The following is a 27,344-nucleotide window of genomic DNA, read 5'->3' on the forward strand; positions in this document are numbered from 1 at the left end:
CAGTTTGTCCATTCTGCAACCACCAAAACATGACAGCTTGAACTTGCCAAAGCGTCCACTTGTTCCGCCGGAGGTATGTTGGATGACCAAACTCGACCAAACTCCTCCCACAGCCCAGCGGCCAGGCTGGGCCACCACCCAACCACCCAATGTGACAGCACAGATCTGCAACTCGATGCCCATGTCGCTCGCCCCCTTGTCACTCCCAAGTTTAGTAGTTGATGTTTCGGTTCCCAGCTCGCACCACGCACCATGCACAGCTCTGTGGATCTGGGCATTGCATTGCAGCTGGCACCTGGCAGGCTGAAACACCTCTTTTACTGGCGCACTTTGTTACTTTGTTATTCAGGCCACTCTAGACACGAAAACGCATTGACCATTGACTACATCTCGGCCGATCCCTAAGATATCTGACCCTACTCTTAGACGTCTGAGGCCCACACACACAGTTCAGACACCCTCGAAACAGACCCGGCGGCCCCATAATGGATGCATGTGTGTGCCAAGATAGGGAGGAGGGAGGGGGATGATCTGTAATGCTTGGATGTTAGGAGTCACCTGACCTGGAACATGGTCAATGTCTGCTTGACACCAAGGAGAATGAGAATGAAATGAGGGTCAAATGACGCTAGTTCAAAGGGAGAATAGAGAAACGGGGGTTTGACAAATGTCAGCCGAGAAGGCAAACGACTTGCTTGCATTGCTTGGCAGGTTCTATGACTTCAGGGAAGGCACAAGAGGGACGCGACCAGAAGAGGTACTAGAAGAGAGGAATGAGTGAAAATGACTGCAAGACTCGACGCGTCTGCTGTGTAAAAACCCTGAACCCCCGAGCTGGGCCCGGTTCCTTTAGAGCTTTAGAGTGACATTCGTGTTGTGCTCCCTTTTCAAGTGGCTTGAGGGGATATTCATCCCATCACCTTTTTTCTACCCATGTACAGTAGTGTATTCCACTCAAACCCTGAGTGTCTTGGCGCGATTTCTAGTCCCTTCGAACCAACCCACCCCAGTCTCACTCTCTTTGACACCCTGCCCTGGGGCTAAATGCCTTCTTGTCTCTCTCCCTCTCTCTCTTTCAGCCCAACGTTACCTCACCCCCTTCCCGCTCTCACCCGCTTCGCTTTGCAACCTTACTCCCCCTAGCTCCAAAGCCTCGTACACGTACACCCTTCTCAACCGTTGGACACTCCTTATAAACCACCACCAAACCACAACACTCCCTTCTTCTTGTCCTTCAACAATCTTCATCCCCTCACACTCCAATCGCTTGCTGGTCGAGCAATCCATCTGCGTCTATCACACGTTCACTTAGTACTCTCTTTGTGTTCCGTTACAACCCAACACATTCCCATTCCCCTTCCCAAACACTCAACACCCCAAAACCAACCAACACGTTTACCCAAACAACAATGAAGTTTACTACTTTTGCCCTCTTCACCGCCCTCGCGGCCGTCGTCACCGCCGCCCCCACCCCCGAGGCTTACCGCGGCGGAAACCGCCACGGTCACAAGTACGGTGGCCAGCGCAAGTACGGCCACTCGCACAAGCAGCCCCAGGCAGACGCTCCCGCTACCACGGATGAGTGGGACGAGAACGAGCCCTGCGTTGACGGCACGGCTCCCCCCGTCCTCAACAACATTGCCACTCCCTCGTCGTCGTCGGCCATCTCTTCGGCCTCGGCCGTCTCGTCGACCGCTGAGAAGCCTTCTTCGTCGTCGACTGAGGAGGCCAGCCCCACCTCGTCTGAGGAGGCTCCCAAGGAGACTCCCAAGTGGGACGAGGACAAGCCCGAGGACAAGCCTCAGGAGAAGCCTGCCAAGGAGGAGGACAAGCCCAAGGAGGTCGACAACGGCGGCGGCAAGGGCATTGGCTCGAACGGCGGCCAGTCGGGCTTTGCGACTCGTTACTCTGTCATGAACCCCTCTGAGAACCACGGCATGAGCGGCCAGGTCGCTTGCTACACGCTCAACCGCAACTTCAACGACGGCGACCGCATTGCCGCTGTCCCTATCGGCCAGTTCAACCTCGACATGTGCGGCAAGACGGTCAACGTCTGCGCCGAGAAGGGCTGCGTTGACGTCATGATTGTCGACTCGTGCGTCGGCGGTGGCTGCAAGGACCTCGACATTACTCCCGCCGCGTTCGACGTCATCACTGGCGACAACACTGGCATTTACCCCATTACCTACAAGTGGCTGTAAACGCCTTGAGTCGCGCATGACAACAACAACAACAACGACAACAACAACAACAACAACTCCTCCTCCTCCTCCTTGGTGATGCCTTTTGGCGTCGCCATGCTATCACGAGATACACGCATCGTCTGGCACGTTGTGTGACGGCCCTCCCTTTGTAACGGTAGAGTCGATTCCCTTCCTCTTTTGTTTCCTACTGGTACACTTTTCTCGTATGCCTTTTCCTCTTTTCCCTCTGGCAGGGGCGGCGACTCGAACCCTTGATGGGCGGCCGCTTTGTTGCGGCACCTTGATGGGAGCCGCAAGGGGTTTGCGGTCGGGCCAGCCAGTCTGGTCATGTATTTGAGTTTACGAGCGGGCGAGCAGGACGAGCCGGGGGTGCTTTTACTGAGGGTCAGAGTCAGTTGTGGCATCGGTTTGCTGTGCAAGCACTGCCGTCCAAACACACAGGTACATTTTCTATCCCGCGCTGAGCGTACGACGCCGTGTGCTGTCATTCCGTCCCTTGAGGCCGTCGCGGGAAAGCGTCAGGCACCTGCAAAACCCTCAACCCCGACGCGTACTTGTGTGGTTGACCCTTGGCGGCCCTGTGTCTCCGCCAAGGTGTTTGACTGCCGCGCCGCAGTAAACATGAACATGGAGGACCGAGGCACACCTCACAGATGGCTGTACCTTGCGACGGGACTGACAACAACGGTTGGCTGACAGAGACTGGACACGGTTGGCTGGCAGAGACTGGACAACGGTTGGCTGGCAGAGGCCGTGACTCGACATGACACCATGACCGTGGCTCGACATGACAACATGAACATGACTCGCATGGCAACATGAACATGACTCGACATGACAACATAAGCATGACTTGTGGCCATGTTGCCATGTGTGCCTGCTCATCACCACCCGTGGCGCGACTCATCACGTAGCATCTCAGAGATCATAATGCGGAAACTGCGTATACGTCTCCCACTCTCCTTCCCCCAGCGTCTCCCGAAACTCATCCACACTCATAGCCTTGACGCCTTCCCACCCCATCCCTTCCCTTATCGACCCCATCCCCTCCTTAATTGACCTCGCCAGACGTTCCTGCACACTCCCTTCTCCGTCCAGTGCGCGACCGAACACTCCTGGATCGACGCCCTCCGCACCAACCACCACCACCTGCAAATCGGGAAACGCCGCGTTATCCTGCAACAGCTTGTGCAGGACGCCAAGCGGTGGGGCGACGCCGTCCCACTCCACCCTGTGAATGTCGGAATGGCGGGGATGGAAGAGAAGAACAATCCGTCGTGTCCTCTCATGCGCAATAAACCCCGTTAGAGGCGGCGACGTGAACCGCCATCGAGATATTGGGATATGTATTACCACCGTGGCAGCAGACACCGGGATGAGCGGACAGGCGAGAGCGTAACTGTGTGTCGAGTGTTTGCCTGGTCGACCAGCGTCGAAATGGCGTAGATCAAACACGACCAATTGTGGTGATAACGTACGAGTATACCACCACGGGTCGGTTTCTTCTGCAAACCGTAATGTGTGGACCAAATTCGGATCGAGCGAAGATATCGTTGCGTCGAGTTGCGCCCTCGGCGTGGCGAATTCCCAATCGATATCATTGGGATATACGTCCAACACCCTCACATGTTTCAACAACGCCCTCTGTCGTTCGGGCGGTCCCAATATCCCACATCCAAAAGCCACCCCGTATCCTAATGCGGGCACGGCATTACCGACATAGAAGTATCCCCAAATTCGGTCGGCGTCATGCCTCACCACCCGGTCTGGACGCGCCGCAATGAGATGTACGCCCGAGCTGGCCGGAATCGATGGGCGGAGGGAGGGGAGTGGCGAGCGACACATTGCCGTTCGGAGCGAGATGTGCGTGCAGTGCACAATGTCGATCCGGTTACGGAAGTAGGCGCAGACTCTGCGGAGCGTCGTTTGCGTCGAGTACGATGAGGAGAAGAGGATCACGTCCGCAATGTCGGGATACATTGCCAGTGAGAAGCGTCCTGGCGCGGGAGTCATGGTCTTGTCTCGGTCCCGAGGGGGAAACGGGGTGCGCACGCGTGGAGGGGTGGTGCTGTACGGCGTGCCCGGGAGTGTTCCGGGTGTGGAGGTTGGGCCGGGGGCTGGCCGGGCTGGCAGGACTGGCGCGCTGAGCATTGTGAGTGGTGTGGTGAGTGAGAGCGGCGACGTCTGACGTCTGAAGGTATTTGAGGGGGAGTCATCGTCATGGCCAAGTGGAGGCGGAGGATCATTGCTCCGGCTCCGGTCAAAGGTGTCAATTAAACGACCCTCACGCACTGGGATGCACATGCATGTGCACATTCACAAAGATCTCGCGGACGCCAGTACAAGCACGTCGGGTCTGCCGCTGTATAGACGCAGACGCCAGGTCGACGACGACCATGGGAGCCCCGCAGAAATTGTTTTTCTCCCCTCCACTTTCCATCCCCTCTCAACATCGCCCACTCCTCCTAGCCATGCCCAAAACACCAGCACGCGCTTCTTCTTCTTCTTCTTCTTCTTCCTCCTCCTCCGCCTCGGCCTCGGCCTCCCCCCCCATCCACACCCGCCTCGGCATCCCGTCCCGCCGCACCCCTCCCCGAACTCGACACATCCCGAGCCTGACCAAACGCGTCATCCTCTACGACTGCCAAACCCCCAGCCACGGGGTCCACGTCTATGTCTTCGAGACGCATTTGAACGCCGTACCCATCCCCATCGATCCGGCTGAAGATGCCGGGTTACTCGCCCGCGTGCGGACCCCCAAATGTCCGTTACCCGCGCGACAAGCCGTCGTGCGCCAAGTCAGCAGGCTGAAAGGTGATCCGGCGTTGTTTGGGGCGCCTGAAGACGACGAGGAAGATGACGAGGTGAGGCTTTGTGGGATGTGCTAATGCAGATTCACCTCACATCAAAAATACAAGAGGTAGAGACTGTCCTTTGCGCATTCCAAAAGCGCCCCATGACCTCTTTTTCCCTCCAATCCGAGGCATTCTGGACCCAACACCGCCTGTCTGCACTGCGTCTCCGTCGAACTGCCCAGCGTGCCCAGCAATCACCCTTGCTGACCAACCTCCACGAGGCAGATGCTTCACGCGCACTCACGCGCGCTCTTACGGTTCGCGTGTCAAACCATGCCCAACTCAGAGAGGCAGACTACGTCGCCGTACTCGTCCTCGCACACATCACTGTAATGTCGCTCAACGCCGCGGCGCAGCAGGCCCAAAGTCTAGGTCCCGAAGCTGTTGCAGAACACGTCGCGCCTCTCGCCCTCCTCCGTCTCAGCATCGCCGCGTTATTGGAAGACGCAGCGTTCTGGGATCCAACCAGAAGAGAAAGCCAGGTCACACTCCGTCGATGGCTGGAGCGGTGGGGAGACGAGGCGGGCGCCGAAGAGGGCGTCGAGGTCGGCCCGCTGCTCGATAGTCTTGGTGTCATGTGATGTATACTCTGGCTGTACATGTGCATCTATCTAGATCTACTTGCCCTCGGCCTCGAGCTTGGCCGTCATGGCCACACCAGCCCGCACCCCCTCGGTACGCGCGACCACATTCGCCTCTGTCGCCTTGATCGCCGCCTCCACAATCCTCTTTGGGGCGGTATCTGGGTCGCCGGAATCGAACGGTGGCGCCGGCGCATACTCGAGATACAGCTGTTTCCCCATTGCTGCATCGTCTCCCACGAGTTCTGCCGCGAGGGCGAGAGCGAAGTCGATGCCGGCCGTAACACCGCCTCCACTCATCACGACATATTTCCCCTCGCGATCCGTCACGATCCTCTCTTTAACCGGCACAGCCCCGCCCTCAACCAAGATATCCCGGAACCGCCAATGGGACGTTGCGCGGCGACCCCTCAGCAGCCCCGCCGACGCCAGCAGGAGCGACCCCGTACACACCGACGTCACATACTTGATACCTGAATTTGCCGTCTTGCGAAGCCACACGACGACATCGGGGTCGGTGAGGAGGGGGTTGATTCCGATTCCGCCAGGGACAACGAGTACGTCGAGAGGAGGACACGAGTCAAACGACGTGTCGGGCAGCATGGCCAGTCCAGTCGATGCGCGGACGGGCGAGAGATCCTTCCATACCATGTGTGTTTGTACGCCAGGTAAGCCGGTGAGCATCTCGTGAGGCCCGATGATGTCGAGCTGCTGCACGTCGGGAAAGAGGAGGAGGCCGATGTGGATCATTGCGGGGGCTGGGTTAGCGGGGGAAACTGATGTACGAACAGAATAGTCTGTGCAAGAAGAGTCGAGTGGTGAAATGTCAGAGTGGGCACTGACGTCTGGACGAGTCGATCGGCGGAATGCCTCGGCCATCGGCAATCACCGCTACCGGACACCCATGCTAGAATCTGGGCAACATGTCCAAATCAGAGCAAGCAACAACCACAGCAGCACTGCACAGATGCACAGCAGCACAGATGCATATACTAGTAACTAGTAACCCATCTTGGCGCGCTTGGCCTTTGGTTCCGCCGGCCCGCCAACTCGCGCCTTGTCAGCAAGTTGACGCGCAACCTCCACGAACGTGTCCACAGCCTCCGCGCTCGTCTGGTGGTGGACCACGCATCGGTTACCCATGATCGTAATCGGATCGGGAAGGGCCGCGAGCGCCGTCACCAAATCGTCAACCGTAACCCCATTCGGAGGGTCGAAGAAGACCATGTTCGTGTGTGCCGGCGCAACAAGGCCATACCCCGCGGCCTCGAGGCCGTCCGCGAGCTTGCGGGCCAGGGCATGCGTCCCCGCCAGCCGGGGGAAGTGGTGGGTAACAGCGTGGTCGGCCATAGCGGCCAATCCGCCAGCCTGGCGCCACCCCCCGCCAAACGCTTTGCGGAACCAGCGTGCACGGTCGATCAACGTTTTCGGGCCGACGAGGACACTGCCCACTGGCGCACCGAGACCTTTTGAGAGACAGAGGGATGCGCTGTCGAATGGCGCCAAGAGCTCAGTCAGGACCGAACGCAGGTCCTCGTCTCCCGATCCGAGACCGCGTTTCTCAACCTCGAGCGAAGCGACATTCCACAGCCGCGCCCCGTCCAAATGTAAGGGAATACCGTGCGATTTTACCAGGGTGGAAATCTTGATAATCTCAGATTGCGGGAACACGACTCCGCCAAGAGTGTTTTCGAGACATACGAGGCGGGTTGGCGCCCGGTGGATATCGGTCCCTAATTGAAGCGCCCCCTCGACCTCTTCTAGCGTGAGGTGGTCGCCCTGTGGCACGACAGTGTGTGACGTCGCCTGAGAGAAGAGCGCCATTCCTCCCGCCTCGTACTGGTGTACGTGGGCGCGCTGGTCCAACAACACTGCATGGGGAGGTTGCACGAGATGCGACCGGATAGCGAGCTGGTTTGTCATTGTCCCACTTGGTGCGAAGAGACACGCCTCCATCCCCGAAAGCGAAGCCAGGCGGGCCTCGAGGGCGGCTACATCCCCATCTTCACGATACACGTCGTCTCCCCTCGTCGCCGTCTGCGCCGCGCGTAACTGCGCGTCTGTCGGCATCGTAAGCGTGTCGCCTGTCATTAGATTGATTAAAAAGGGGGGTTTTACTTCGGAAGTCGCGGCTCGTTTTGTGCAGCTGGGCGACATTTGCTGCGCCGCCAAAGGCAGCAGTTACGTCTGGTTCGCGAGCAGTTGTCATGGTCCGTCGATGATAGCGGAGGAGATAGAAGGAGCGCGGGGATATGTGGTGGAAAGGTGTTTGCGCAAGGAGGCGAGGGGAGGTTGCTCGCATGATGTGTTGGGAGAACGAGGTGGGCAAACGTGGAACGAAATGGCCGACCGCCGAGATCCGAGATTACCAAGCCGATGTTAATACATTGGGAGTGATTAGCTTTTCTAATGCCTTTGGCCAGAGTAAGACACCACCCCGCATCGGGCCATCGGGGCTGAGGACTGGCGCCGAGAAACACGCGGGTGAATCTACATCTGCGTCGCGGGGTGCCAGCTTTCTCATCCCAATAGAGTTCAAGCATCGCCACTGTAGAAGGAGTGGCAAACGGACACGTCTTCAATCTCCGCCCAACCCCCCCCTCCCCAATCAATCACCAATCGTTCCACTCTCTCGACTCCACTCCATCCACCATGTCCCTCCGTCCCACCCTCTCTCTCATCTTGACGCCCGCCCGTCGCATCGCCACGAGTTGTGCCTCCCGTCACATCACCACGAGCTGTGTCGCGGCCGCCCGTCTCTCCAACAACCCTTTTGACCCGTTCCCGCGCCCGTTCGACCCGCCACCCGTCCCGCGCGGGCCCGAGCTTACCCACTCGCGCGGTGGCGAGTCGAGCGCAAAGCTCCGCGCCCGCCTCACCTACCAGTCCAGGAAGCGCTCTTCTCTCGAGAGTGGTCTTCTTCTGTCTACATTTGCCCGCGACTTTCTTCCTGGTATGACTACGCCTGAACTGCGCGAGTTTGACCGTCTCCTCGCGGAACCCGATGCCGATATTTACTCGTGGGCGGTCGGGAAGCGCGACGCGCCTTCGCGCTGGAACGACAGCGCCGTGTTGGATAAGTGAGTGCAGGAATAATGGGGCCTGACGAAAGGTTACGCAAGCACGCGCGGAACGAGAATAAGGTCGTGCGCCGCACACCCGACCTCGAAGACATTGAGCGATAGATTCATACTATCAGTTGTTAGATTGCATAACTAAAGCATGAATGTTGTATGTTGGCTGCGGCGGTGGCGGCGGTGGCGGCGGTGGCGATGCGTGGGGTGGGATGGTGGGGTGATGCGGGATGGAGGCCCCACGGCCCGTCAAAAGGCATGTTTCGGCTCTGTTCGGAGTCCTGCCCGTGACGCGTCTAACATGTGATCAAGTCAACATCCCAATGTGAGCGTTCCTGTTCAACTGGTCAACACTCGATCACACCCACCCCACAACAAACACAATGCTCGCGCTCCTCTCCCTCGCCCAGGCCCAGCCATCAACATCACGAACCGGCGCCCTCCTTGCGCGGGGTGAGCGAATGCGTGACAGCGCTAACGTCCAGCCCTCAACCAACGCAGGCTCCACGCCTCCCCCCTCCCCCTCGCCGCACACTTTGACACGCAGCTCCTCGTCGAGCGTCTCCAACAACATGGCCTGACTCCCGAACAAGCCCAAGGTCTTTCCTCTGTCCTTGCCGAGGCGATTGACGAGACTGTGCGTACCACCGAAACGGGCCTCGTCTCCAAGAGCGCCCAGGAGAAACAGCGATACACCCAAAACGTCGACTTTGCACAACTGAAAAGCGAGCTGGCCCTGCACGAGAAGACAGACTTGACCCTCATGAAGGCCGAAAATGAGAGATTGCAGGCAGATGTGGAGAGGTTGAAGCAAAGGCTGAGAGAGGAGATTACGCGGACACAGGCCGGAGTACGGCTCGATCTTAATGTGGATAAGGGAAGACTTAAAGATGATGCGGCACAGCAGGAACTCAAGATCAAGGAGGTGGATACGCGGATCGAGAGCGAGATTGCTGGGTTGCGCACACAGATTGAACAGGCCAAGTTTTCCATCTTGCAGTATCTCGTTGGTGTGGCGACGGGTTCTGGCGCGCTGCTCATGGCTTACATGCGCATGATGGTGAGTGGTTCGCCGAGTGAGGCTGATGGCAGATGTGATGTGATGTGCATGGTGTACAACATGTGACTGTGAAGCGACAAGCGACAAGCGACGTTAACTATAGAACCGCTGGCCTTGCGTTCCGCGTGACTCTAACCAGATGCACTTCTGTCATCAGCCCTTGTTCCCCTGTGCCTCCTCACATGACTTTGTCGCGAGGCGCGCCTTGATCTCTGCAATCTTCTTATCCAAGTCCCGGCCCTCGCCCATGAGCTCCTTGCGCTCCTGCTCCAATCTGGCGTCAGCCTCACTCTTTTGCTGACGCGACGCGGCGCGACGCACTGCACGATGCGGGCCTTGACCGCGCGCTCCGAGACCAGATCCTTGCTTTCGGGGACCTTGTCGAGCTCGCCTGCGAGGTAATGTTCCTTGATGGCCAGGCCGCCGTAGAAGCTCAGTGGCACGACGACGACACACGAGCCGAGGAGGATCTTGTTTGCGTGGCTGAGGCGCATGGTCTGGTGCTGGGTGCTGGGCAACAAAGTCTAGTGGCAAATCAACATTCGAGTGTAAAGGGGTGGTCGAATAAGGGGAGAAACGGACCAACGTCCAAGTGGGTTGTGGTTGTTGTCGACAACGGTATCTCCATGGATAGTCGACGTACGCTGCGGAACGTCCGAGTTGTTGTGTTGGCGAGTTAAGCCATGGGCGAATGGTAGTCCCGACCAGGTCGCGTTAGCAATGGGCGAATGGTAGTCCGGACAAGGTAACGCGCTTATGGTTGGTTATGCCAGTGACGTACGTCATGAGAACATCAAGTCACTAACATCATCTGATCACAACAACTCCCCGACACGGACGGCTGCTCCATCTGCCGACACCCGAACAATGACCATGACACCTCCTTAAGGCGGCATCCATACCCATCTTCTACTCATCACCCATCCACCTCTACCATGCACCTCGACAAGCAGATCCAGCAGGCTCTCCAGCGCATCGCCGGCCTCATCAAGACCGGGTCGAGGCCGTACCTCGTCGCGGACCACCTCGCGCTCTCTCGTATGGGCCCCCTCAGTGTCCAGGTCCTCAAGGACAACAACGTCACCTACGTCGACAACCCTGCCACCCACTGGGTTCTTGACAGTTTCGTCCAGCGTGCCCAGAACGAGGGCTGGGAGCCCGAACGCGCAAAGCACGCCACATCCGTCATGAACGAGCTGCTCCAACTCAACCAGGGCGTCAATGAAAACCTCACCAAAACCCAAGCCGCCATCGGCGAGCGAATTGAACAGGTACTGTTTTCCAACTTGTAATATAACTGACAAAAGCGCAAGGCAACGGGAGAGGATCCGGCGGCTGCAGAGTGGGTCGAAAAGTTCCGCACCGCCTGGTCAAAGCGCCAACCCATGACCATCTCCGGAGACCTCGACTTTGATGGATACCCCGACTCGCCAGCGTCGCCGTCCCCACAGCGATACTTGAACTCTTTCCTTTCGCTTATTGACGCTCTGCCGAACGACGCCGAGATTGTGCTCCTCAGTGGATCGTCGGCTATCATCTCCAATGTCGTCAAGTTTGAGGAGGAACAGGGACACATCCACACCGTCGTCGTTGACGAGAAGGAGGTCTCGAGCAGTGCGTAGTTGATCGATTGAGCGGCCGGCCGTCACTTCGGAAAGACAGGATATCAGACATAACAATGCATCAGGTCCCGAATGACTGCTGGAGCACTGACTTGGTGTTGGTTCATCCACTTACAGTCAGGCAGTGGAGCATTATTGTCGCGGCATATGGAAACTAACAGGACCAACGCGAGGCGCCACTCTGACTCCAACTCCAACTCGGAGCAAACACAGAGTGATCCTGTTCATAACCTGCATAACCTGCATAATCCCACATAACGCCCCGAAATACAACCGTTCAACCACTAGTTGGCGAACGCGCTGATGCCCGTCATGGCCTTGCCGAGGATGAGAGTGTGCACGTCGTACGTGCCCTCGTAGGTGTTGCACACCTGGAGGTTTGCCTCGTGGCGGCCGACGCCGTATTCGTCCGAGCAGGCGTTTCCGCCAAAGATGTCGAGGAGCACGCGCGCCTGCTGCAGAGCCTGTCCACAGTTGTTGCGCTTGAGCATCGAGATCATCTCGGGGTTATACTCGCCCTTGTCGATCTGGCGACCGAGCTGAAGGGCAGCGAGGAGGCCAAAGGTCGCCTGTGTGCTGGCGTCGACGAGCTTGCGCTGGACGAACTGGAACGATGCGAGGGGCCGGTTGAACTGGTGACTAGCTGTCAGTGTGTCTACTGCATCCACTCACCGCTCAAGAGCGTACGCCCGCGCCCGCTCAATGCAGTCCTCGAGAGCACCCATGACACCCCAAGAGATCCCGAAGCGTGCGTGGTTGAGACACGAGAACGGGGCGCCGAGGCCGTTGGACTTTTCAAGCACGTTCTCAGCGGGAATGTGGACGTTGTCGATAAACACCGAGCCGGTGACCGAGCCACGAAGCGCGAGCTTGTTGGTGATCTGGGGAGTCTCAATGTGACCAGCTTCGCGGGGAACGATGAACCCGCGGTTCTTGCCGCGCACACCATTCTCCACGGTCGTAGCCCAGATAATGAAAAAGTCTCCAAAGGGCGCATTGGTGATCCACGTCTTGGCGCCGTTGATGATCCACCCGTCCTTGGTCTTGGTCGCGGTCGTCTCCATCGACGACGGGTCCGAGCCGTGGTTTGGCTCGGTCAGACCGAAACATCCAATGATATCGGCTGTCGCCAGACCAGGGAGGTATTTCTCCTTCTGGGCCTCGCTGCCGAACTGGCTAATGGCCGACATGACCAGGGACGACTGGACGCTCATGGCCGAGCGGAAGCCAGAGTCCACCCTAATGTCAGCCAGCCCGGCCGTTACTCGCTTCTCGATCTCGCTACTCGCTTCTCGATCTCGCTACTCACTTCTCGATCTCGCGCATGATCAGGCCGTACGACACGTAGTTTGTGCCGGCGCAACCGTAGCCTTTGATAGTGGGACCGAGGAGGCCGAGTGCGCCCATCTCCTTGAGGATCGACTGGTCGAGTTTCTCCTACACCATTAGCGCGACTTGGGCAAAATAACACACCGTCCGCCATCCGTTGAGCACGCGAGGCGCAAGCTTCTCCTGCGCATAGTTCTTGGCGACCTCGTGGATGGCCCTCTCCTCATCCGTCAGGAGGCTGTCCATGTTCAATGGGTCCTCCCAGTCGTACTTCGTGAACTTGGCCACGCCGCCCATGGAGCGGGCGACGTTGAGGCGGGTCGTGGCGAGTGTGGGACGGAGGGCAGCAGCGAGCATGGGGAAATGAGTGGTGAGTACTGATGCTGATGCCCACGCGGTATGCAACGCGTATATGAATGTACCAAGGTGGAGGGTACTTGCCGAATGCCGGGTGGCCGGCAACTAAGCTACATACCGCGGCTGCACTCTCATTCTACCACCCTGCACAATAACACTGTCGGACAAGTCCGCCCTCCCATCATCCCGCTTGTCCGGGTCGGCCGCGGGTTTGGATACATTGTGACCTCGTGGCTCTATGATACATGGTGTCTACTACTACATGTCCTCGCCTCACTTACGCAACCTGACGCTCCTTGACGAGGTCGAACAGCTCGCGGACGACGTCCTCTGTAGGACGGTACTTGAAGCCAAATGCCTTCTCAGCCTTGGAGCCGTCAAACTTGGACGCCCTAGCCTTCTGGGCATCACGGAACGCAGGGTCCCTGTTGGGCTTGGTCGGCGCCGAAGGGAAGTACTCCTCCGCGAGGATCGCGACGTCGTTACCGAACAGCGGGGGCCCCGCCAGAAGGTACCGCTCGCCGCCCGCATCAGGCTTGCTGAGCGCGCTAACCGTCGCAAACGCAACATCATTGATGCCAACCGGCGACCAGAATTCAAAGTCGATACCAAAGTTGGACGGGCCAGCAAACGCCGCAACCCACCCGTTCGTGAGGCCAAGTTGACCGCTGGGGGAGTACTCCATGGGCGTTCCGAGGATCTAGTGTCAGCTCGGTCTCAAACGCAACTCACCATGCCTGGGAGGATGGTAACGCCGTCAAAGGCACGCTTCTCCTCGAACCATTTCCAGAAAGCGCGCTCCGCCTCAACCTTGGACGCAACATACTTGAGGGCACCGGGAGCTGCCGCGCCGAGCTCATAAGTCTTGTTGAGGTCGGCATCGTTCCACTGCTCCTCCGTGAGCGTCTTTGCGTGGCCGTCGGGCAGGCCGGCAATCGCGGCGAAAGACGAGATCTGAACGAAGCGCTTGACGTTGCCGCCAAGCGCTGGGTCCGACGCAGCCTTGAGGAGGTTCTCGACGCCAAAGACGGCCGGCCCAATAACCGCTTCTGGGCCGCCAGTGTTGTCAAAGTCGAGAGGCGACGCCACGTGCACCACAGCGTCGATGCCCTTGATCACATGGTCGTAGGCACCAGGCTAGTGTTAACTGGCTCTGGCTGGTAAAGTGCACCCACCTCAGCCATATCCTTGACGATGGCGTATTTGGCGCCGGGAAACTTGTTCTGGACGTACTCGCCCTTGACCGTGTCGCGGACAACCGCGCGTACCCCGTAGCCGCGCTGGAGCAGTTCCTTGACGACGTAGGTGCCCAAGAACCCCGACGCGCCGGTCACGAGCACGAGTCCAGAGTCGACCGCTGGCATGATGGGTGTGAGTGTGAGTGTGAGTGTGGTGTGAGTGTGAGTGAGAGTGAGAGCGAAGAGAAGGATGTGACCTGGGCAAGATGTACCAGGTGAGCAATATATACTGCACGTCGTTCTCATGCGCCAATCTGCCTTACTCATGGCGTCCGCGACTTTGTCAGATAACGGACTCTTTGTCAGATAACGGACTCTTTGTCAGATAACGGACTCTTTGTCAGATCAGACAACACGCTTTGTCAGACAACACCAACAGCTGTCAGCCTTGCCGAGTCTCGGTACCGCTCTGGGTGCGCTCAAGATGCCTTGTTTGATCCCCACGTGCCGGGAATACACACTTGTGACGTCCATGCGATCCCTGCCTGGGTCGACCTCGTGGCGCTCACGTGAGCACTTGTGAGTTGGCTTGAGATGGCGTCGTCCATGAGGACGGATTGGAGTCTGGTTCTGGGACCACATTGGCTCCTTGCATAATGCGCCTGGATGAATGGTTAATAAGTAGCATAAGGAATGAGGGCCAGAGGGTGAACTGAAACGTATGTCGATTTCCCGATTCCAGCTGCGGGACACGCAGGCACAAAACGCTTCGGCCCACTTGTCCGAATGCTAGCAAGAGAGGTCTTGCATCAGCTGGAAAGTATTGTGCGGCCGAGGCACCCTGTAAGGCGGGGATGTTGGGCCGAAGACGCCGCCCGAAGCGAGATGGGTTTGGTGAAACTGACCAGTGCCACACAAGTTTTCGCCGACAAGGTCCGAAGTGTTTATCAGATAAGCTGGGGTGACTGATGGAAAGCGGGTCGCGCGGTCAAAACACGATGGACCCTGCAGTTCGGCCGATGGAGTAGACGAGATCAAAAGATGCCCATTGTTCAATACCTTGTCAATGTCTCCGTCTCTCACCTATCCATCGGCCGATTAAACTCTCCCAAGCTTTCCAAGAACATCACATCAGCGCAGAGCCCTGTCAACACACGCAGCCGCTCTTGAGGCACACTCCCGCTTCCTCTTCAAATGTCTCTCGCGTTCGGACTTTCCCCTTCACAAGTCTTGATGGTTATTCAATAACCCCTCCTGCGCTCTCCTCCGCTCTCCTCTTCCCCACCACCGTTCCAGCCATGATCCAGCCGTAAGTCGCCGATAGTGTAAAGAGCTCACAACAGACTACTTGATGTCGTCCCCCTACTGGCGAGCCACACCGGCTCGTCGCCATTGCAGGAGCCCCCACCGCACCCATCGCTGCCATGGAAGCGCATGCGCAGGGCCCGCCGCCACGCCGCCATGCGCTACTACTGGTACATGGTCGGCGCGATACTCTTGTCGTGGATCCTCTTGCGCGGTATTTTCGCACTCCGCCGCCGCGTCCTCCGCCGCCCAACCAAGACCTCTCGCACATGGACCTTCCTAACTGTCCGGCCACTGGGCTTGCCGTACTTCCCCGCCTTGACTGTCGACGAGCTCCTCCTCGTCACGGTGTATACGGTTGGTACCATCGCACTGTCAATCTTCGGGTCGTACTTTGCTGGTGTGCTCGACTACGCCAACCCGACTGGCATGGTCGCCGTTGTGCAACTTCCCCTCATTGTTGGACTTGTCGGTCGTAACAACCTCCTCTCCACACTCACCGGTATATCATACGACCACATCAACTATTTGCACCGCACATCTGGGCGCGTGTGCTTCCTCGGCGGCCTCGCGCACACCTATGGATGGTGGTTCGGCAGGGGTCTTGGAAGGCATGCGTGGACATGGCGCATCTACACGGCCATCCCCGCCATGGCTGGCCTCACCATCCTCACCTTCTTCTCCTTCCGCGCTATCCGCAATCGCTATCACCAACTATTTCGCGACGTGCACATCGTCGCGGCCCTCATGTTCCTCATCATGACATATTTCCACACACCCGAGTATCGGATATGGGTTTGGGTACGTCTCCCTTGAGTGAGCCATCTGACATCAGCCGGCCCTGCTCCTCTGGTCCCTGGACCGCGTAGCTGGACTCGCCCGCCTGCTGTCCGTGTTTCTGCGTAGCCGTGGGGTGCCCACCGCTACCGTCGAACTCCTCGATACCGACGTCCTCCGCATCTGCGTCCCCGTCCCATTCAAGTGGAAGGCGGGGACGCATGGATACCTCAGCATCCCCAAGGTGTCCGAGATTCCATGGGAACAGCACCCGTTCACCTTTGCCAACATTCCCACGGCCAAGGAGGGACCATCGCTAGCCGTGTTTCTTATGCGCGTGCACGGTGGCTTCACTCGCCAACTTTGCGACTCCCTCGTCAACTCGACTATTGCTCGGTTCCCAGCAACGGTCGAGGGTCCCTACGGCGAGCCCGTCAATGTGATGCACTACGACTCGCTCCTGTGCATTGCCGGCGGCTCGGGAATCACACTTTGCCTCTCACATTTCCTCGAAGTTATCGCCCAAGCCGACCGAGGAGGACGGGCACCTTCATCCATCCGTTTGGCATGGAACACACGCCAGCTGACCCACGTCCGCACCATTGCGCCTCTCCTCGAGGACGCCCTTGAGAAGCTTATCAACCTCGACCTTCGCATCCGGATTGACATCCATGTCACTCGCTCCCACGCGTCCGACGAGCCAACAGACCCCAACATCGGCTTCGACTCCACCATCCCATTCGAATGCAAGTTGCCCGCTGAGCATTCTCCGCTTCTCAACCACCTGCGACACTTACGAGGCGGGAGCCAGAGCAGCTACGGTTCACAATGTAGCTCGCGTGCCTCTCTCGCTTCCGGCGAAGACGGCCTGGGCCGCTTGACTGAGGAGGAGCGGTTCCGGACCGGTCTTGGGCCCATGTCAGCCGCGTACACCCGCATTCATTTTGGGCGGAGTCTCGTCACGGACATGATTAGGACCGAGGCCAACCTTGTCGAGGGGGGAGGGCGACTCGGCGTCGTCGTGTGTGGGCCACCTACACTTACTCTCGATGCGCGTCGGGGCGTTACCAGCGTGATTCCCGAGGTGCGCGCCGAGATTGACTTGCACAGCGGCAGCTTCTGTTTCTAATGGGTCTAGAGTGTGTATGTATCAATATTGGCATGATTTGATGATGTCCTTGAGTTTAAGACACGGCGTTCAGGGCTGTCGATACAGACCATGAGCCGATGGTATCTGTCTCAGCGTGGAAACGGAGCCGATGATATCTGTCTCAGCGTGGAAACAGGAGGACTCACAGATAACGTAGGTGGTACTGTAAGGAAGAACCACTTGCCGAAACGGCCGAATACTGTAGAACTCGCCCAAGGTCCGGAACAGAGTATACATCGGGGTCATCAGTGAAGTGGACACTCTGTTCATCTCTGCACAACCAACACTATGCCGAAGTGGATCAGTGGGTATGCCAGACATCTCCGAGAAGTACATACCTCTCGCCCTGAACGGCAGACATCTCCGAGACGTGCACACCTCTCGCCCTGAACAGCCGTGCCAAGGAACTCTGCGGAGCTTCAGTGTGTATGTGCACGAAGGCGCTATCTGGCGGGCTGTGAGGCCTTGTCCTGGAGTCCTCCCGTTTGACAAGAATGGCTGGTACCATGCTCGACATCGAGTCGGTCAGCCGCATCTTTCCATGGTTTGCCGACACCCTTACAATCACCAGGTCCAGATTGCCCACATGCCACATGCTTCAAACCCTCTGCATACAGTACAAGCAACTTCAGACCCTCTGCATACAGACAAGCAAACACTACCCTACTCCTTGGGCCAGCTCGACGTGTTGACGAGGAGCACGACCGCCCCCTCGTCCGGGCCGCACTCGAACGGCCCGTGCTTCTGTCCCGGCGGACGGCACGCGTACTCGCCCGGGCCCACCCAGCGCTCAATCGTGTGGTCGTAAATCTTGCCCGAGACGACGAGGATCTCCTCCCTGCTGTCAGACAGACCCACTCAGGCGCAGACTGACCAGTAGTTGTGAGCATAGGTGCCGTGGCCCTGCTTCCAGCCTGGCGCGTACACTTGCAACTTGGTGACGTTCTTCGTGTCGGGGCTTGGGGTCAGTACGGAATAGACGGCGCTCACTCGTAGCTCAGGATCCTGATGTCAGCGCAGTTCATGTTCTGCTCACTTGTCCGTGACGTCGGCCCAGGGCGTCTTGGTGTCCTTGACGTCCATCGCCATGTGGAATTGCGACCCGTTCTTCACCATTGTATCTGTTGTTGTTGTGGGGAGTGGAGGAGGTGGATGTCATCTCTTATGTGTCAATATGTGGGCTGTTGGGACTAGAGCTGCGTCATGAGATCCCGGAATGCGGGACATGGGCGGAAAGTCGCAGTAGCACGGTATACTACATTGAGCATACATGGTCGGGATACCGACAACCTCCAGACTTCCCCCGTAACCAAGATTGGGCAGAGATATGACACTATGGGCTCGAGCCGAGCCGCTTTCGGTCATCTGCGGAGTCGGGATTGTTGTCGGCATTCTTGGAATGGGCAGCTATTCCGAACTGTACCTCCCATGTCATGTGGCAGACAGCAGCCCACTACTTGTCGTGAGATACAAGAGAGGCTGAGCGTTGTCGATATAACATGAACAGCATCATGGGCGATCTCGCAGACAGTGACATTCCAAACATCATGGCCGCCGCACAGCAGGTCTCAATCACCGACGCCAATGGCGCCTACCACAAACCGTGAGTCGGCGTCTTATCAAAAGCGCCCGCTTATCCCAGTGACCACCTCGACTTGTCGTGGGCCCCGCCTCTCTACGAGCGCAACATCAGCGAGGGCCGCCCAGTTCGCATTGTATGTGTCGGCGCTGGGTTCAGCGGACTCTGCGCGGCAGTACACTTCAAGGACCACCTCAGCAACTACGAGTTGCAGATCTACGAGCGGGCCGATGATGTCGGTGGTGTTTGGCACCAGAACCGCTATCCCGGCGTTGCGTGCGACGTGCCCTCGCACTCTTACCAGCTCAGCTTCTGCGAGAAGACAGACTGGTCGGCATACTATGCTCCCGGATCCGAGATTCACAGCTACCTCAGTACCGTTGCGGAGCGGTATGGTCTGCGCAAGTTTATCAAGCTCCAGCACACAGTCACCCACACGCGGTGGGACGAGGAGCGTGGCAAGTGGTTCGTCACCGTCACCAACGCCGCCGGCGAGAGCCACGAGGACGAATGCGACTTTGTGCTCTTGGCAACAGGGCTGCTCTCCAAGCCCATCTGGCCCGACAGCATCCCCGGCCGCGCATCATTCAAGGGTACAATGGTTCACTCGGGCGACTGGCTTGCCGCCAAGCTCTCCGACGACCCAGCGTTCTGGGCCGACAAGCGAGTCGGGGTGATTGGAATGGGTGCAAGTGGTGTTCAGATCGTCCCCACGCTCCAGAAGAAGGCCAAGAGCGTCACTAACTTTGGCCGTAGCAAGCTGTGGATCTCGGGCGGGTGGGGTTCCAAAATGTTCGAGAAGCTGCACAAGTACAAGAAGGACCACGGGCCCAACTATTTCTTCACGGAGGCTGACATTGCCGAGTTCAAGAGCGAGGACGCGTACCGCAAGTTCCGGTGCGAAATTGAAGAGGACCTGGGCTCGACGCACGAATTGTCGTTCCGTGGCCACCCACTGCAAGACATCTTTGCAAACAAGTTTACCGAGACTATGCGGGATAAAGTCGCCAGGAAGCCTGAGATTGCCGACGCCATCCTCCCCGACTTTCCCGTGGGATGCAGGCGTCTCTCCCCCGGTCCGGGGTATCTCGAAGCTCTATGCGAGGACAACTGTAGCCTTGTAACCGACAAGATCGAGTCTTTTACGCCTGCAGGTATCCGGACTGTGGACGGTACTGAGCACGAGCTCGACATCATCGTATGTGCGACAGGCTTCGACGTGACTTTTATCCCCGCCTTCCCGATCATCGGACGTGGCGGTGTCAATATTCAAGAGGTGTGGGCCAGAGAGAGCCGGACCTACCTGGGCATGTTCACGCCCGAGATGCCCAACGCCTTCAACGTCCTCACGACGCAAGCGGCCGCCCAATCCGGTTCTCTTCTCGTCGTACTCGAGCAGCAGTGCTCGTACATCACCAAAGTGATTGCCAAATGTCAACGCGACGGGTACGCCTCCTTCGCCCCGAAGCGGGAGGCAGTCGACGACTTTCTCAAATACACAGACGCGTACTTTGGCCGCACAGTCCTCACTACCAACTGCAAGAGCTGGTACAAGAATGGCGAGACAGGCGAGGCTACCATCCGCTCGATTTGGCCCGGTAGCGGATCGCACGCGTTCATGGCCCTCCAGAACCCACGATGGGAGGACTTTGAGTGGGACCGCATCAAGGAACAAGAGCATACCATGAGTTGGCTTGGGAACGGGTGCGCACCGTACATCGATGGCGCTGCCGTCCACCTCGCTATGCGTGGCTTCTACAGGCCCCAGACGCACTTTATTTACTAGACAAGACTCGTTGTACGGAACTCGGTTGTACGGAGTAGCAGGACATCCATTGTATGCAAGGGTTTAGGACACGGGCTGGCTGAGATGGTCAGCTGCAGTGTGGCGGACGGCTATCAGATTGGCGCAGTTACCAAGTGGCATTGCGCCGATCTGTTAGGTTTGAGAGAACAGTGGCGATAATGGGGCTACTGTAGGTTTGAGAGAACAGTGGCGATGGCGGGGCTCCTGTTCGCCTCGTTGGGTTAGCGTAGCACGCGCGGACCTCACGGGCACACCATGGCCGTCATGGCCTTATCCAAGTCATCACCACCGCGACAACTGCTAACAACACCCCTCAACTCTTCCCGTCTGCTATGCTTATGCATCAACTTGTTTCTAGTGCGAGCCCTCCTTCTCGGCCTCGGCGACGAACGCGCGGATGCTGCTGTCAGCGGGTTCGGGCGATGGGTGAGAGCTAGGGGAAGGAGGGGTCTGTCACTGAAAGAGGAGGGAAGAGGACCGTTCAAGGCCGGACCTCCTCCCTCATGTTCCAGCTCCACTCCCCTTGCGTACTCTGGGCACGTCTCGCGCATCCAGGCCCTTGGCCACTCGGCGCTGCGCGCCTCGCAAACTCACAACTCGTCCTCGTCAGAGTTGCCGGTGTTGATTGACGAGTCCTGCTTGACGGGGGGAGGGGCGGCGTCGGTGGCAGCCTTCTTGTCACCGCCCGAGGCGGCGACGGCAATGCCAATCGTCGTGAGGATCGTACCGATCGCGCTGGCGTCAGTTGTTGCTCGGTCCAAGGGTGATTGTTGATTGCGCGGTACATGCTTTCCACCGCAATCCAAGTTTAATCATGGACACGGCGCAACATCGTGTGCACGCATCGGTCCTCTCGTTGCACCCTCCTCGCCGCCATCATAATCCCTCCCATCTCTCTCATCTGGTCCATCGCGCCACGTTCCGACCGAATCGTCCGAGTCCAGCCGACAGAATCCCGGCCAACGGTCCCCAACTCGGCAAACTCACAGGTACTCGTTCTGGTGTCAGCGGGTTCACAACCATGCTCACCTTGATTGCCTTGCCCGCGATGTTGTACGACATTTTGGCTGTTTACGAGGATATGTGGTCGGTCGCTACAAGCTAGCTACCTGTTACACCTCCTGGCTCTGTGGGGAGGGAATCAGGATCCAGTCCGACCGCGACCCCCGCGCGGCTTTTCCCGAATCTCCGGGGGTGGCACCTCCACTTGGTCTCCCGGATTTCTGAATCCACAACTCACTTGATTCAGACTAAAGAAGAACGATGCTCCGCTCCGCCCTTAGCTCGCTTGGGCTGTTCCGTCGACCGACGCCGTCGTTCGCTCCGGCGGCGGCTGTCTCGCCGATTGCTGCGATGGGTGTGCGGTTCCGTGGGCAGTTGGCGCCGAGGAGAACAAAGTACCGCAAGAGCCAGAAGGGCCGTCCATCTGTGAGGTGCCAGGTATAGACCGATGAGCTGACAATAGTTCCCTACTGTGAGTGGTCATGCATGGCGTGGAGGAACGGATTCGATCAACCCAACCCAATAACAGCTGGCCTAGCGTCCCGATGACCAGTTATGCCGAGCGCCGCAGACGCAACTTGGCTCGCATCGCGGGCGACCTGCTGTTCACACTTTGCCTTGCTATGAGGTCGCAGATCGCAGATCGCAGACCGCATCGCTTTGTCTCCTCTACAGCTCACTTTCTTCGATGTCTAGCTGACCCCAGGGCGGCTCCATCAAGGGCACAACGCTCCAGTTTGACGGCTATGGCCTTCGCCTGCTCTCGGCGGTCCGCCTGACGGCCGCGCAGCTCACCTCGATCCGCGAGTCGGTCAAGCGCAAGATCAAGCCGATCAAGGGTGCTGAGGTGCGTGTTAGCGAGAGTATTGGGGCTGGAGTCATGTTCTCGGCGACGTCTGCCCGAATCTCATGCATCGGCATTCGTGACATGGTCATGGCTCACACGCTCCCGATTCCCTCCCTCGCTTAGCTCGACGTCGACTAACCGCAGTTTTACCTCCGTGTCTTCCCCGACGTCCCCGTCTGCGTCAAGGGCAACGAAACCCGTATGGGCAAGGGCAAGGGCGCCTTTGAGTATTGGGCGTGTCGCGTCCCCGCCGGCCGCGTCGTGATGGAGGTTGCTGGCGGCGACATCCGTGAGGAGGTTGCCAAGCAGGCCCTCAAGCTCGCCCAGGTCAAGATCCCCGTCAAGACCGAGTTTATCTCGCGCAAGACGCCGCCACGTCTCGGAACACTCGTGTCTGGCGAGCTCAGCAAGCCCGAGGAGGCGCAGAAGCTCGTGACCGTTCAGCCCCAGCTCAGCCCCGTGCTTCAGAGCTTGCAAGCGCGGTCTGCGGCTGCGTCGACATAGAGCGTAGTAGAGTAGAGTAGCATGGCATTACCCTTATCACGCAATTGGAGCTGGGAGGGAGAGCTTGTGCTGCTGCGGCAGGGTAGACGGTGCGCAGGCCAAGGGCTTGCAAGATGGCGTCTCCGGTAAACTTGCGACTTGAGATGTCTGATGCTTCTGTTTGGGATCTGTGCGCTGCCGGCAGTGGACGAATCCACTAATAAGCGGGAGCAAAAAGCATTAGCCGTTGTTATTCTGAGAGCTGCAGAGTTAAGGGAGTTTATTTGTACAGCCTTTACTCCTCCCGCCACTCAACGTTTCACACATTAGCCTGTTGCGCAGTCTCTTCCTTTCTCAACCACTCTTACTTTCTCAACCACAACCACTTTATCAGAAGAACATCATCCTCACCTCTGGAACCCCACATTCATTATGAAGCTCTCCCTCGCCGTCGTCGCGCTAGGTCAGTTGGCCACCCAACCCGCATTTCCCACACCCCTTCCCACTCCGCCCAGAGTCTGACCCCAGCCGCGGGCGCGCACGCGTTCAACGTCCCCCCCGAGGCCGACTTTGACTTTTCGCGTTTCCGTGTCGGTCACACTGGTGTAGCGCGTGACCTCAAGGAGCGCGAAGCCGCCCCTGCTCCCGAGGCTGAGGCTGCGGCCGAGGGTCGTAACCCCCGCTATGGCCACCAGAACCAGTACAACGCGCCAATCTTCGTTGAGACTGGCCGCTTGCCCAGCAAGGGTGAGCGCCGGCCATGCCACGGCAAGCACGGCAAGGGCGGCAAGGGCGGTTTCCTCTCGAGCCTGCTTACTCGTCTGGGCTTTGTCTCGCCGCAGCCATTCGGCGGCATTCGCTCTGTTCCTCAGGGCGAACACCGTCTGCACCACGGCCACGGCCATGATGCGCCGCAGAAGACCAAGGACTCGGAGGCTCCCGAAGCTGGGTTTGCGCACATCCTCCCGATCTTTGGCGAGGGTGAGCCCCACAGGGTCGTTGGCGAGTACCAGCCCTCGAACGGTGCCGAGACGTTCAAGTGGATCGTCGACGAGTTTGGAAGCATTGCCGACCTCGAGTCCGAGGAGCCCGAGCCCGAACACAAGCACAAGGAGCACAAGCACAAGGAGCACAAGCACAAGGAGCACGAGCACGGCAAGGAGCACAAGCACAAGGGCAAGAAGAACAAGAACAAGAGCAAGGGCGGCAAAAAGTACAAGCACAAGCACCACAAGGACAAGGGCAAGATGTACTCGCTCAAGAAGGCAGGCAACAAGCTCTGCGACGCGCTCGCCGAGCTTCCCCCCGCCCTCCGCGGGTTCGTTGTAGGCGCGCTCATCGGGTCCATGTTCCAGGTTCTGTTCTCTCTCGTCTTCCTCGCTGTCCGTCTCCGCAGGCGCAAGTCGTGCGAGGCGCGTCGCGTCCGTCGCGCTGAGCGCAAGGAGGCGCGCAAGGCCGCCAAGGCCGCGTACAAGGCCAACAAGGCGGCTAGGAAGAGCAAGGCCGCCGAGGCTGGCTACGACGAGGAGGAGGCGTTACCCTCGTACGCCGAGGGCGAGACTGACGCGCTTGTCATCCGCCAGTAGGCGCCATCGCTACGCGTCCCATCTATCCCTACATATTCTTCCTCTCCATGCGATAGGGTTCCTGCTACGTCAGGACTCTAGAAATCGCTTATAAACACCCTGTTGAATGTATCCGTGTTGAGTACGGAGCGCGAGCACTGCGGTGTGACGAACTCGTCTATTGTGGGCACTGCGGTGTGACGGACTAGTCTATTGTGGGAACAGGCCTTTGTTACTCACACCACAACCCCTCTAAGGCTATCTCACATGCATACTGAACCTATAGTCTACGCCTGGGCGGTCTCCTCCTGCTGCTCCTGCTGGCCCTGCTGCCGGCGCTGCTGCGGCCTGCGCTGGTTGGTGATTGGCCCCTGGGCGGCAACCTCCTCAGCGCTCTCAATGGTGACACGGGCCTCGGCAACAGCGACCTTCCACTCGCCAAGGCGCTTCTCAAGGAGCTTCCACTCGTCGGTGCCAAAGCGGCGGGTACCGCGCGAGCTGACCGAGATGATACGGACAAGGCTCTGGGGCTGGCTCAGGCGGGCCTGGAGGAGGCCGGCGCGGATCGCGTCAATAACCCAAGCCTCGACCTCGGCCTCGTCGACCTTGAGGGCGCCCGCGAGGTCGGCATAGCTAATCTCCTTTGTCGCGCTGCGGGCGGCCAGGGTCGTCAGGGCGACGAGGCGGACCTTGCGCAGGACCTCGTCGGCGTCGAGCCCAGCAACACCAAGACTGTCAACGTACGCGCCGTTAGCCTTGGCCCACGCTGCGGCCTTGTCGACGGCAGCGAGCTCGTCGACCTTGGTGAAGAGGTCGACAAGCTCGTCGGCGTGTCCCGCGAGCGAGTCACGCGCACCCTGCACCTTGAGGATGTCGTCGACGTCGAAGCGGTTGGGGACGGCGAGAGCGAGAGCGAGAGCGTGCTCGGCCATCTTGCCGTCCACTGCGCGCTCGAGCGCCAGAACCGTCAGGTCAAGGGCGCGAGCGAGGTCACCGGCCTTCTCGTACACGCCAGCAGCCTGGGTGAGGAACGCGACCTTGTCCGCCTCGGACGTGGACCACTGGCTGAGGGCAGGGTTGAGGATCGCGGGAGTCAGGGGGAGGGCGGAGAGGTCGTCGGCTGCGCCGAGGAGCGTGATGAGGGTCAAGAGGACGGCGGGGCGGAGGGGAGACTCTGCGGGGAAGAAGTTGTACGAGTTGGTCAGGCTGGAGTCAGAGTCAGCATGCCCTCTGGTCCTTGTGCTTATGTGCCACTCACATGCGCTCGGCGATCTCGACCTTTCCTGGCCGTCCGGCCTCTGCCGCCGCCTCGCCGCCAACGCGCACCGCCTCCGCCACAGACTTGACGAGCGTGGCGTAATCGGTGCCAGCAGTGTCAAAGTTGTCCGCAATCACATGTTGCAACAAAAGGCTACACGACTCGGCCTCTGTATTGTCAGTGCCGACTTGACATGAAACTAACCTCCCTCCTTTGCGGCCTCGAGTGCGCCCTTTGTCTCGACAAACGTGTCAACGACCTTGCGCACAATCTCGCGCTTGGTCTCGACAGTAGGTTCGGTGCCATCGGCAGGTTTGAGCTGCTTGTCAAACGTGTTCAGCAGCTCGCGCGCAGCAACCTGCTCGGCGGGCTGCATCGACCGCGAGGCATGCTGCAGCGTCTCGGCAATCTGGTGTCAGATAATCCGCCAAAAAACCCCACCTGTGACCGGAAGGGCAGCTCGGGGGCAATGGCGACACAGTCGGACATGATGAGGTCGCGGCGCTGTCGGTGGTTGCGGCGAGCAGCGTTTTGGTGAGGTGGTTAACAGCACAAAAGAACTTGGGATCAACGCCACGGCACTCCGAAATTTAACCCCGCGGGTTTTACCACGTGTAGCGTACATGTCACGTGGCGAGGTTCACCTTGGTCGTCATCTCAAGTATCCAAGTGTCCAAGTCATCAGTAGATACCAAAGCCTAGCAAACCACAATGCCGCCAAAAGCAGACCCAGCAAAGATTTCATCACAGGACGTGCCGGTCCTGTTCCAGCGATACCGTACCGAGCTCCAGAACCTCGCGCAGAAGATCGGCGAGCTCGAGAGCGAGCTCGAGGAACATGCGTGAGTCCCCTCTGTGCTCTGGCTTGCCTCGTCCAATTCCCGCAGTGGCGAGCTACTACCTTCTCGTTGACAACGAGCTCACCCCAGACTCGTCCTCGGAACACTCCAGCCACTGACCAAGACGGAGCCCGAGCGCACATGCTACCGCCTCATCGGGGGCGTGCTCGTGCAGCGCACGGTCAAGGACGTGGTGCCTGCTCTCGAGACCAACTACGGCGGGATTAAGGAGGTGCTCGAGACGCTTGTCAAGACGTACAAGGGCAAGGAGGAGGAGTTTAACGCGTTCCAGCGCGAGCACAAGATCCAAGTGAGAAGATGAAGCCGTCGACAAGCTGACACCAGATGCCGGGGCGTGCTTAGGAGTGTACTACCACAGATACCCGTCATGTATACCCTGTACGCATGCATCTAGCTTTCAGTTCTGGCGTGGTGAGGCCAAGGTCCTGCTTCGACAGCGTTCCTGACAACA

General features: G+C 58.6%; 18 protein-coding genes across 18 annotated transcripts; 10 read left to right on the forward strand and 8 right to left on the reverse strand.

The window, feature by feature from the left end:
- Positions 1-1,409: 1,409 nt before the first annotated feature.
- CcaverHIS019_0400930 (uncharacterized protein) lies at positions 1,410-2,201 on the forward strand (the record flags this gene model as incomplete). Its single annotated transcript, XM_060599889.1, has 1 exon — positions 1,410-2,201. One exon carries the CDS (start codon positions 1,410-1,412, stop codon positions 2,199-2,201), a length of 792 nt encoding a protein of 263 aa, XP_060456538.1.
- A 2,959-nt stretch (positions 2,202-5,160) lies between these two features.
- On the forward strand, positions 5,161-5,640 carry CcaverHIS019_0400940 (uncharacterized protein; the record flags this gene model as incomplete). The annotated part of the gene is made up of 1 exon (XM_060599890.1): positions 5,161-5,640. The coding sequence occupies one exon, from the start codon at positions 5,161-5,163 to the stop codon at positions 5,638-5,640; it is 480 nt and encodes a 159-aa protein (XP_060456539.1).
- Positions 5,641-5,676: 36 nt separating this feature from the next.
- Positions 5,677-6,390, reverse strand: CcaverHIS019_0400950 (uncharacterized protein; the record flags this gene model as incomplete). The annotated part of the gene is made up of 1 exon (XM_060599891.1): positions 5,677-6,390. One exon carries the CDS (start codon positions 6,388-6,390, stop codon positions 5,677-5,679), a length of 714 nt encoding a protein of 237 aa, XP_060456540.1.
- Positions 6,391-6,639: 249 nt separating this feature from the next.
- On the reverse strand, positions 6,640-7,710 carry CcaverHIS019_0400960 (uncharacterized protein; the record flags this gene model as incomplete). The annotated part of the gene is made up of 1 exon (XM_060599892.1): positions 6,640-7,710. The coding sequence occupies one exon, from the start codon at positions 7,708-7,710 to the stop codon at positions 6,640-6,642; it is 1,071 nt and encodes a 356-aa protein (XP_060456541.1).
- Positions 7,711-8,292: 582 nt separating this feature from the next.
- Positions 8,293-8,825, forward strand: emi5 (uncharacterized protein; the record flags this gene model as incomplete). The annotated part of the gene is made up of 2 exons (XM_060599893.1): positions 8,293-8,720; positions 8,753-8,825. 2 exons carry the CDS (start codon positions 8,293-8,295, stop codon positions 8,823-8,825), a joined length of 501 nt encoding a protein of 166 aa, XP_060456542.1.
- A 272-nt stretch (positions 8,826-9,097) lies between these two features.
- Positions 9,098-9,812, forward strand: FMP32 (uncharacterized protein; the record flags this gene model as incomplete). The annotated part of the gene is made up of 3 exons (XM_060599894.1): positions 9,098-9,167; positions 9,200-9,774; positions 9,807-9,812. 3 exons carry the CDS (start codon positions 9,098-9,100, stop codon positions 9,810-9,812), a joined length of 651 nt encoding a protein of 216 aa, XP_060456543.1.
- A 115-nt stretch (positions 9,813-9,927) lies between these two features.
- On the reverse strand, positions 9,928-10,268 carry CcaverHIS019_0400990 (uncharacterized protein; the record flags this gene model as incomplete). The annotated part of the gene is made up of 2 exons (XM_060599895.1): positions 9,928-10,048; positions 10,096-10,268. 2 exons carry the CDS (start codon positions 10,266-10,268, stop codon positions 9,928-9,930), a joined length of 294 nt encoding a protein of 97 aa, XP_060456544.1.
- Positions 10,269-10,709: 441 nt separating this feature from the next.
- CcaverHIS019_0401000 (uncharacterized protein) lies at positions 10,710-11,396 on the forward strand (the record flags this gene model as incomplete). The annotated part of the gene is made up of 2 exons (XM_060599896.1): positions 10,710-11,045; positions 11,082-11,396. The coding sequence occupies 2 exons, from the start codon at positions 10,710-10,712 to the stop codon at positions 11,394-11,396; spliced, it is 651 nt and encodes a 216-aa protein (XP_060456545.1).
- Positions 11,397-11,680: 284 nt separating this feature from the next.
- CcaverHIS019_0401010 (uncharacterized protein) lies at positions 11,681-13,082 on the reverse strand (the record flags this gene model as incomplete). The annotated part of the gene is made up of 4 exons (XM_060599897.1): positions 11,681-12,035; positions 12,069-12,635; positions 12,706-12,833; positions 12,870-13,082. The coding sequence occupies 4 exons, from the start codon at positions 13,080-13,082 to the stop codon at positions 11,681-11,683; spliced, it is 1,263 nt and encodes a 420-aa protein (XP_060456546.1).
- A 277-nt stretch (positions 13,083-13,359) lies between these two features.
- CcaverHIS019_0401020 (uncharacterized protein) lies at positions 13,360-14,446 on the reverse strand (the record flags this gene model as incomplete). Its single annotated transcript, XM_060599898.1, has 3 exons — positions 13,360-13,782; positions 13,815-14,219; positions 14,258-14,446. The coding sequence occupies 3 exons, from the start codon at positions 14,444-14,446 to the stop codon at positions 13,360-13,362; spliced, it is 1,017 nt and encodes a 338-aa protein (XP_060456547.1).
- A 1,112-nt stretch (positions 14,447-15,558) lies between these two features.
- On the forward strand, positions 15,559-17,471 carry CcaverHIS019_0401030 (uncharacterized protein; the record flags this gene model as incomplete). The annotated part of the gene is made up of 3 exons (XM_060599902.1): positions 15,559-15,569; positions 15,604-16,366; positions 16,401-17,471. 3 exons carry the CDS (start codon positions 15,559-15,561, stop codon positions 17,469-17,471), a joined length of 1,845 nt encoding a protein of 614 aa, XP_060456548.1.
- Positions 17,472-18,155: 684 nt separating this feature from the next.
- Positions 18,156-18,608, reverse strand: CcaverHIS019_0401040 (uncharacterized protein; the record flags this gene model as incomplete). The annotated part of the gene is made up of 4 exons (XM_060599903.1): positions 18,156-18,330; positions 18,367-18,450; positions 18,483-18,497; positions 18,529-18,608. The coding sequence occupies 4 exons, from the start codon at positions 18,606-18,608 to the stop codon at positions 18,156-18,158; spliced, it is 354 nt and encodes a 117-aa protein (XP_060456549.1).
- Positions 18,609-19,003: 395 nt separating this feature from the next.
- CcaverHIS019_0401050 (uncharacterized protein) lies at positions 19,004-20,857 on the forward strand (the record flags this gene model as incomplete). The annotated part of the gene is made up of 2 exons (XM_060599904.1): positions 19,004-19,095; positions 19,135-20,857. The coding sequence occupies 2 exons, from the start codon at positions 19,004-19,006 to the stop codon at positions 20,855-20,857; spliced, it is 1,815 nt and encodes a 604-aa protein (XP_060456550.1).
- A 375-nt stretch (positions 20,858-21,232) lies between these two features.
- Positions 21,233-21,940, reverse strand: CcaverHIS019_0401060 (uncharacterized protein; the record flags this gene model as incomplete). Its single annotated transcript, XM_060599905.1, has 4 exons — positions 21,233-21,278; positions 21,473-21,613; positions 21,866-21,876; positions 21,908-21,940. The coding sequence occupies 4 exons, from the start codon at positions 21,938-21,940 to the stop codon at positions 21,233-21,235; spliced, it is 231 nt and encodes a 76-aa protein (XP_060456551.1).
- Positions 21,941-22,141: 201 nt separating this feature from the next.
- Positions 22,142-23,231, forward strand: mrpl16 (uncharacterized protein; the record flags this gene model as incomplete). Its single annotated transcript, XM_060599906.1, has 4 exons — positions 22,142-22,306; positions 22,344-22,352; positions 22,587-22,727; positions 22,872-23,231. The coding sequence occupies 4 exons, from the start codon at positions 22,142-22,144 to the stop codon at positions 23,229-23,231; spliced, it is 675 nt and encodes a 224-aa protein (XP_060456552.1).
- A 411-nt stretch (positions 23,232-23,642) lies between these two features.
- On the forward strand, positions 23,643-24,796 carry CcaverHIS019_0401080 (uncharacterized protein; the record flags this gene model as incomplete). The annotated part of the gene is made up of 2 exons (XM_060599907.1): positions 23,643-23,673; positions 23,739-24,796. The coding sequence occupies 2 exons, from the start codon at positions 23,643-23,645 to the stop codon at positions 24,794-24,796; spliced, it is 1,089 nt and encodes a 362-aa protein (XP_060456553.1).
- A 266-nt stretch (positions 24,797-25,062) lies between these two features.
- On the reverse strand, positions 25,063-26,522 carry CcaverHIS019_0401090 (uncharacterized protein; the record flags this gene model as incomplete). The annotated part of the gene is made up of 4 exons (XM_060599908.1): positions 25,063-25,981; positions 26,034-26,202; positions 26,238-26,442; positions 26,475-26,522. 4 exons carry the CDS (start codon positions 26,520-26,522, stop codon positions 25,063-25,065), a joined length of 1,341 nt encoding a protein of 446 aa, XP_060456554.1.
- A 222-nt stretch (positions 26,523-26,744) lies between these two features.
- Positions 26,745-27,235, forward strand: GIM4 (uncharacterized protein; the record flags this gene model as incomplete). The annotated part of the gene is made up of 3 exons (XM_060599909.1): positions 26,745-26,875; positions 26,963-27,182; positions 27,218-27,235. The coding sequence occupies 3 exons, from the start codon at positions 26,745-26,747 to the stop codon at positions 27,233-27,235; spliced, it is 369 nt and encodes a 122-aa protein (XP_060456555.1).
- Positions 27,236-27,344: the final 109 nt, after the last annotated feature.

This window comes from Cutaneotrichosporon cavernicola (genome assembly GCF_030864355.1).
Source record: "Cutaneotrichosporon cavernicola HIS019 DNA, chromosome: 4".
NCBI lineage: Eukaryota > Fungi > Basidiomycota > Tremellomycetes > Trichosporonales > Trichosporonaceae > Cutaneotrichosporon > Cutaneotrichosporon cavernicola.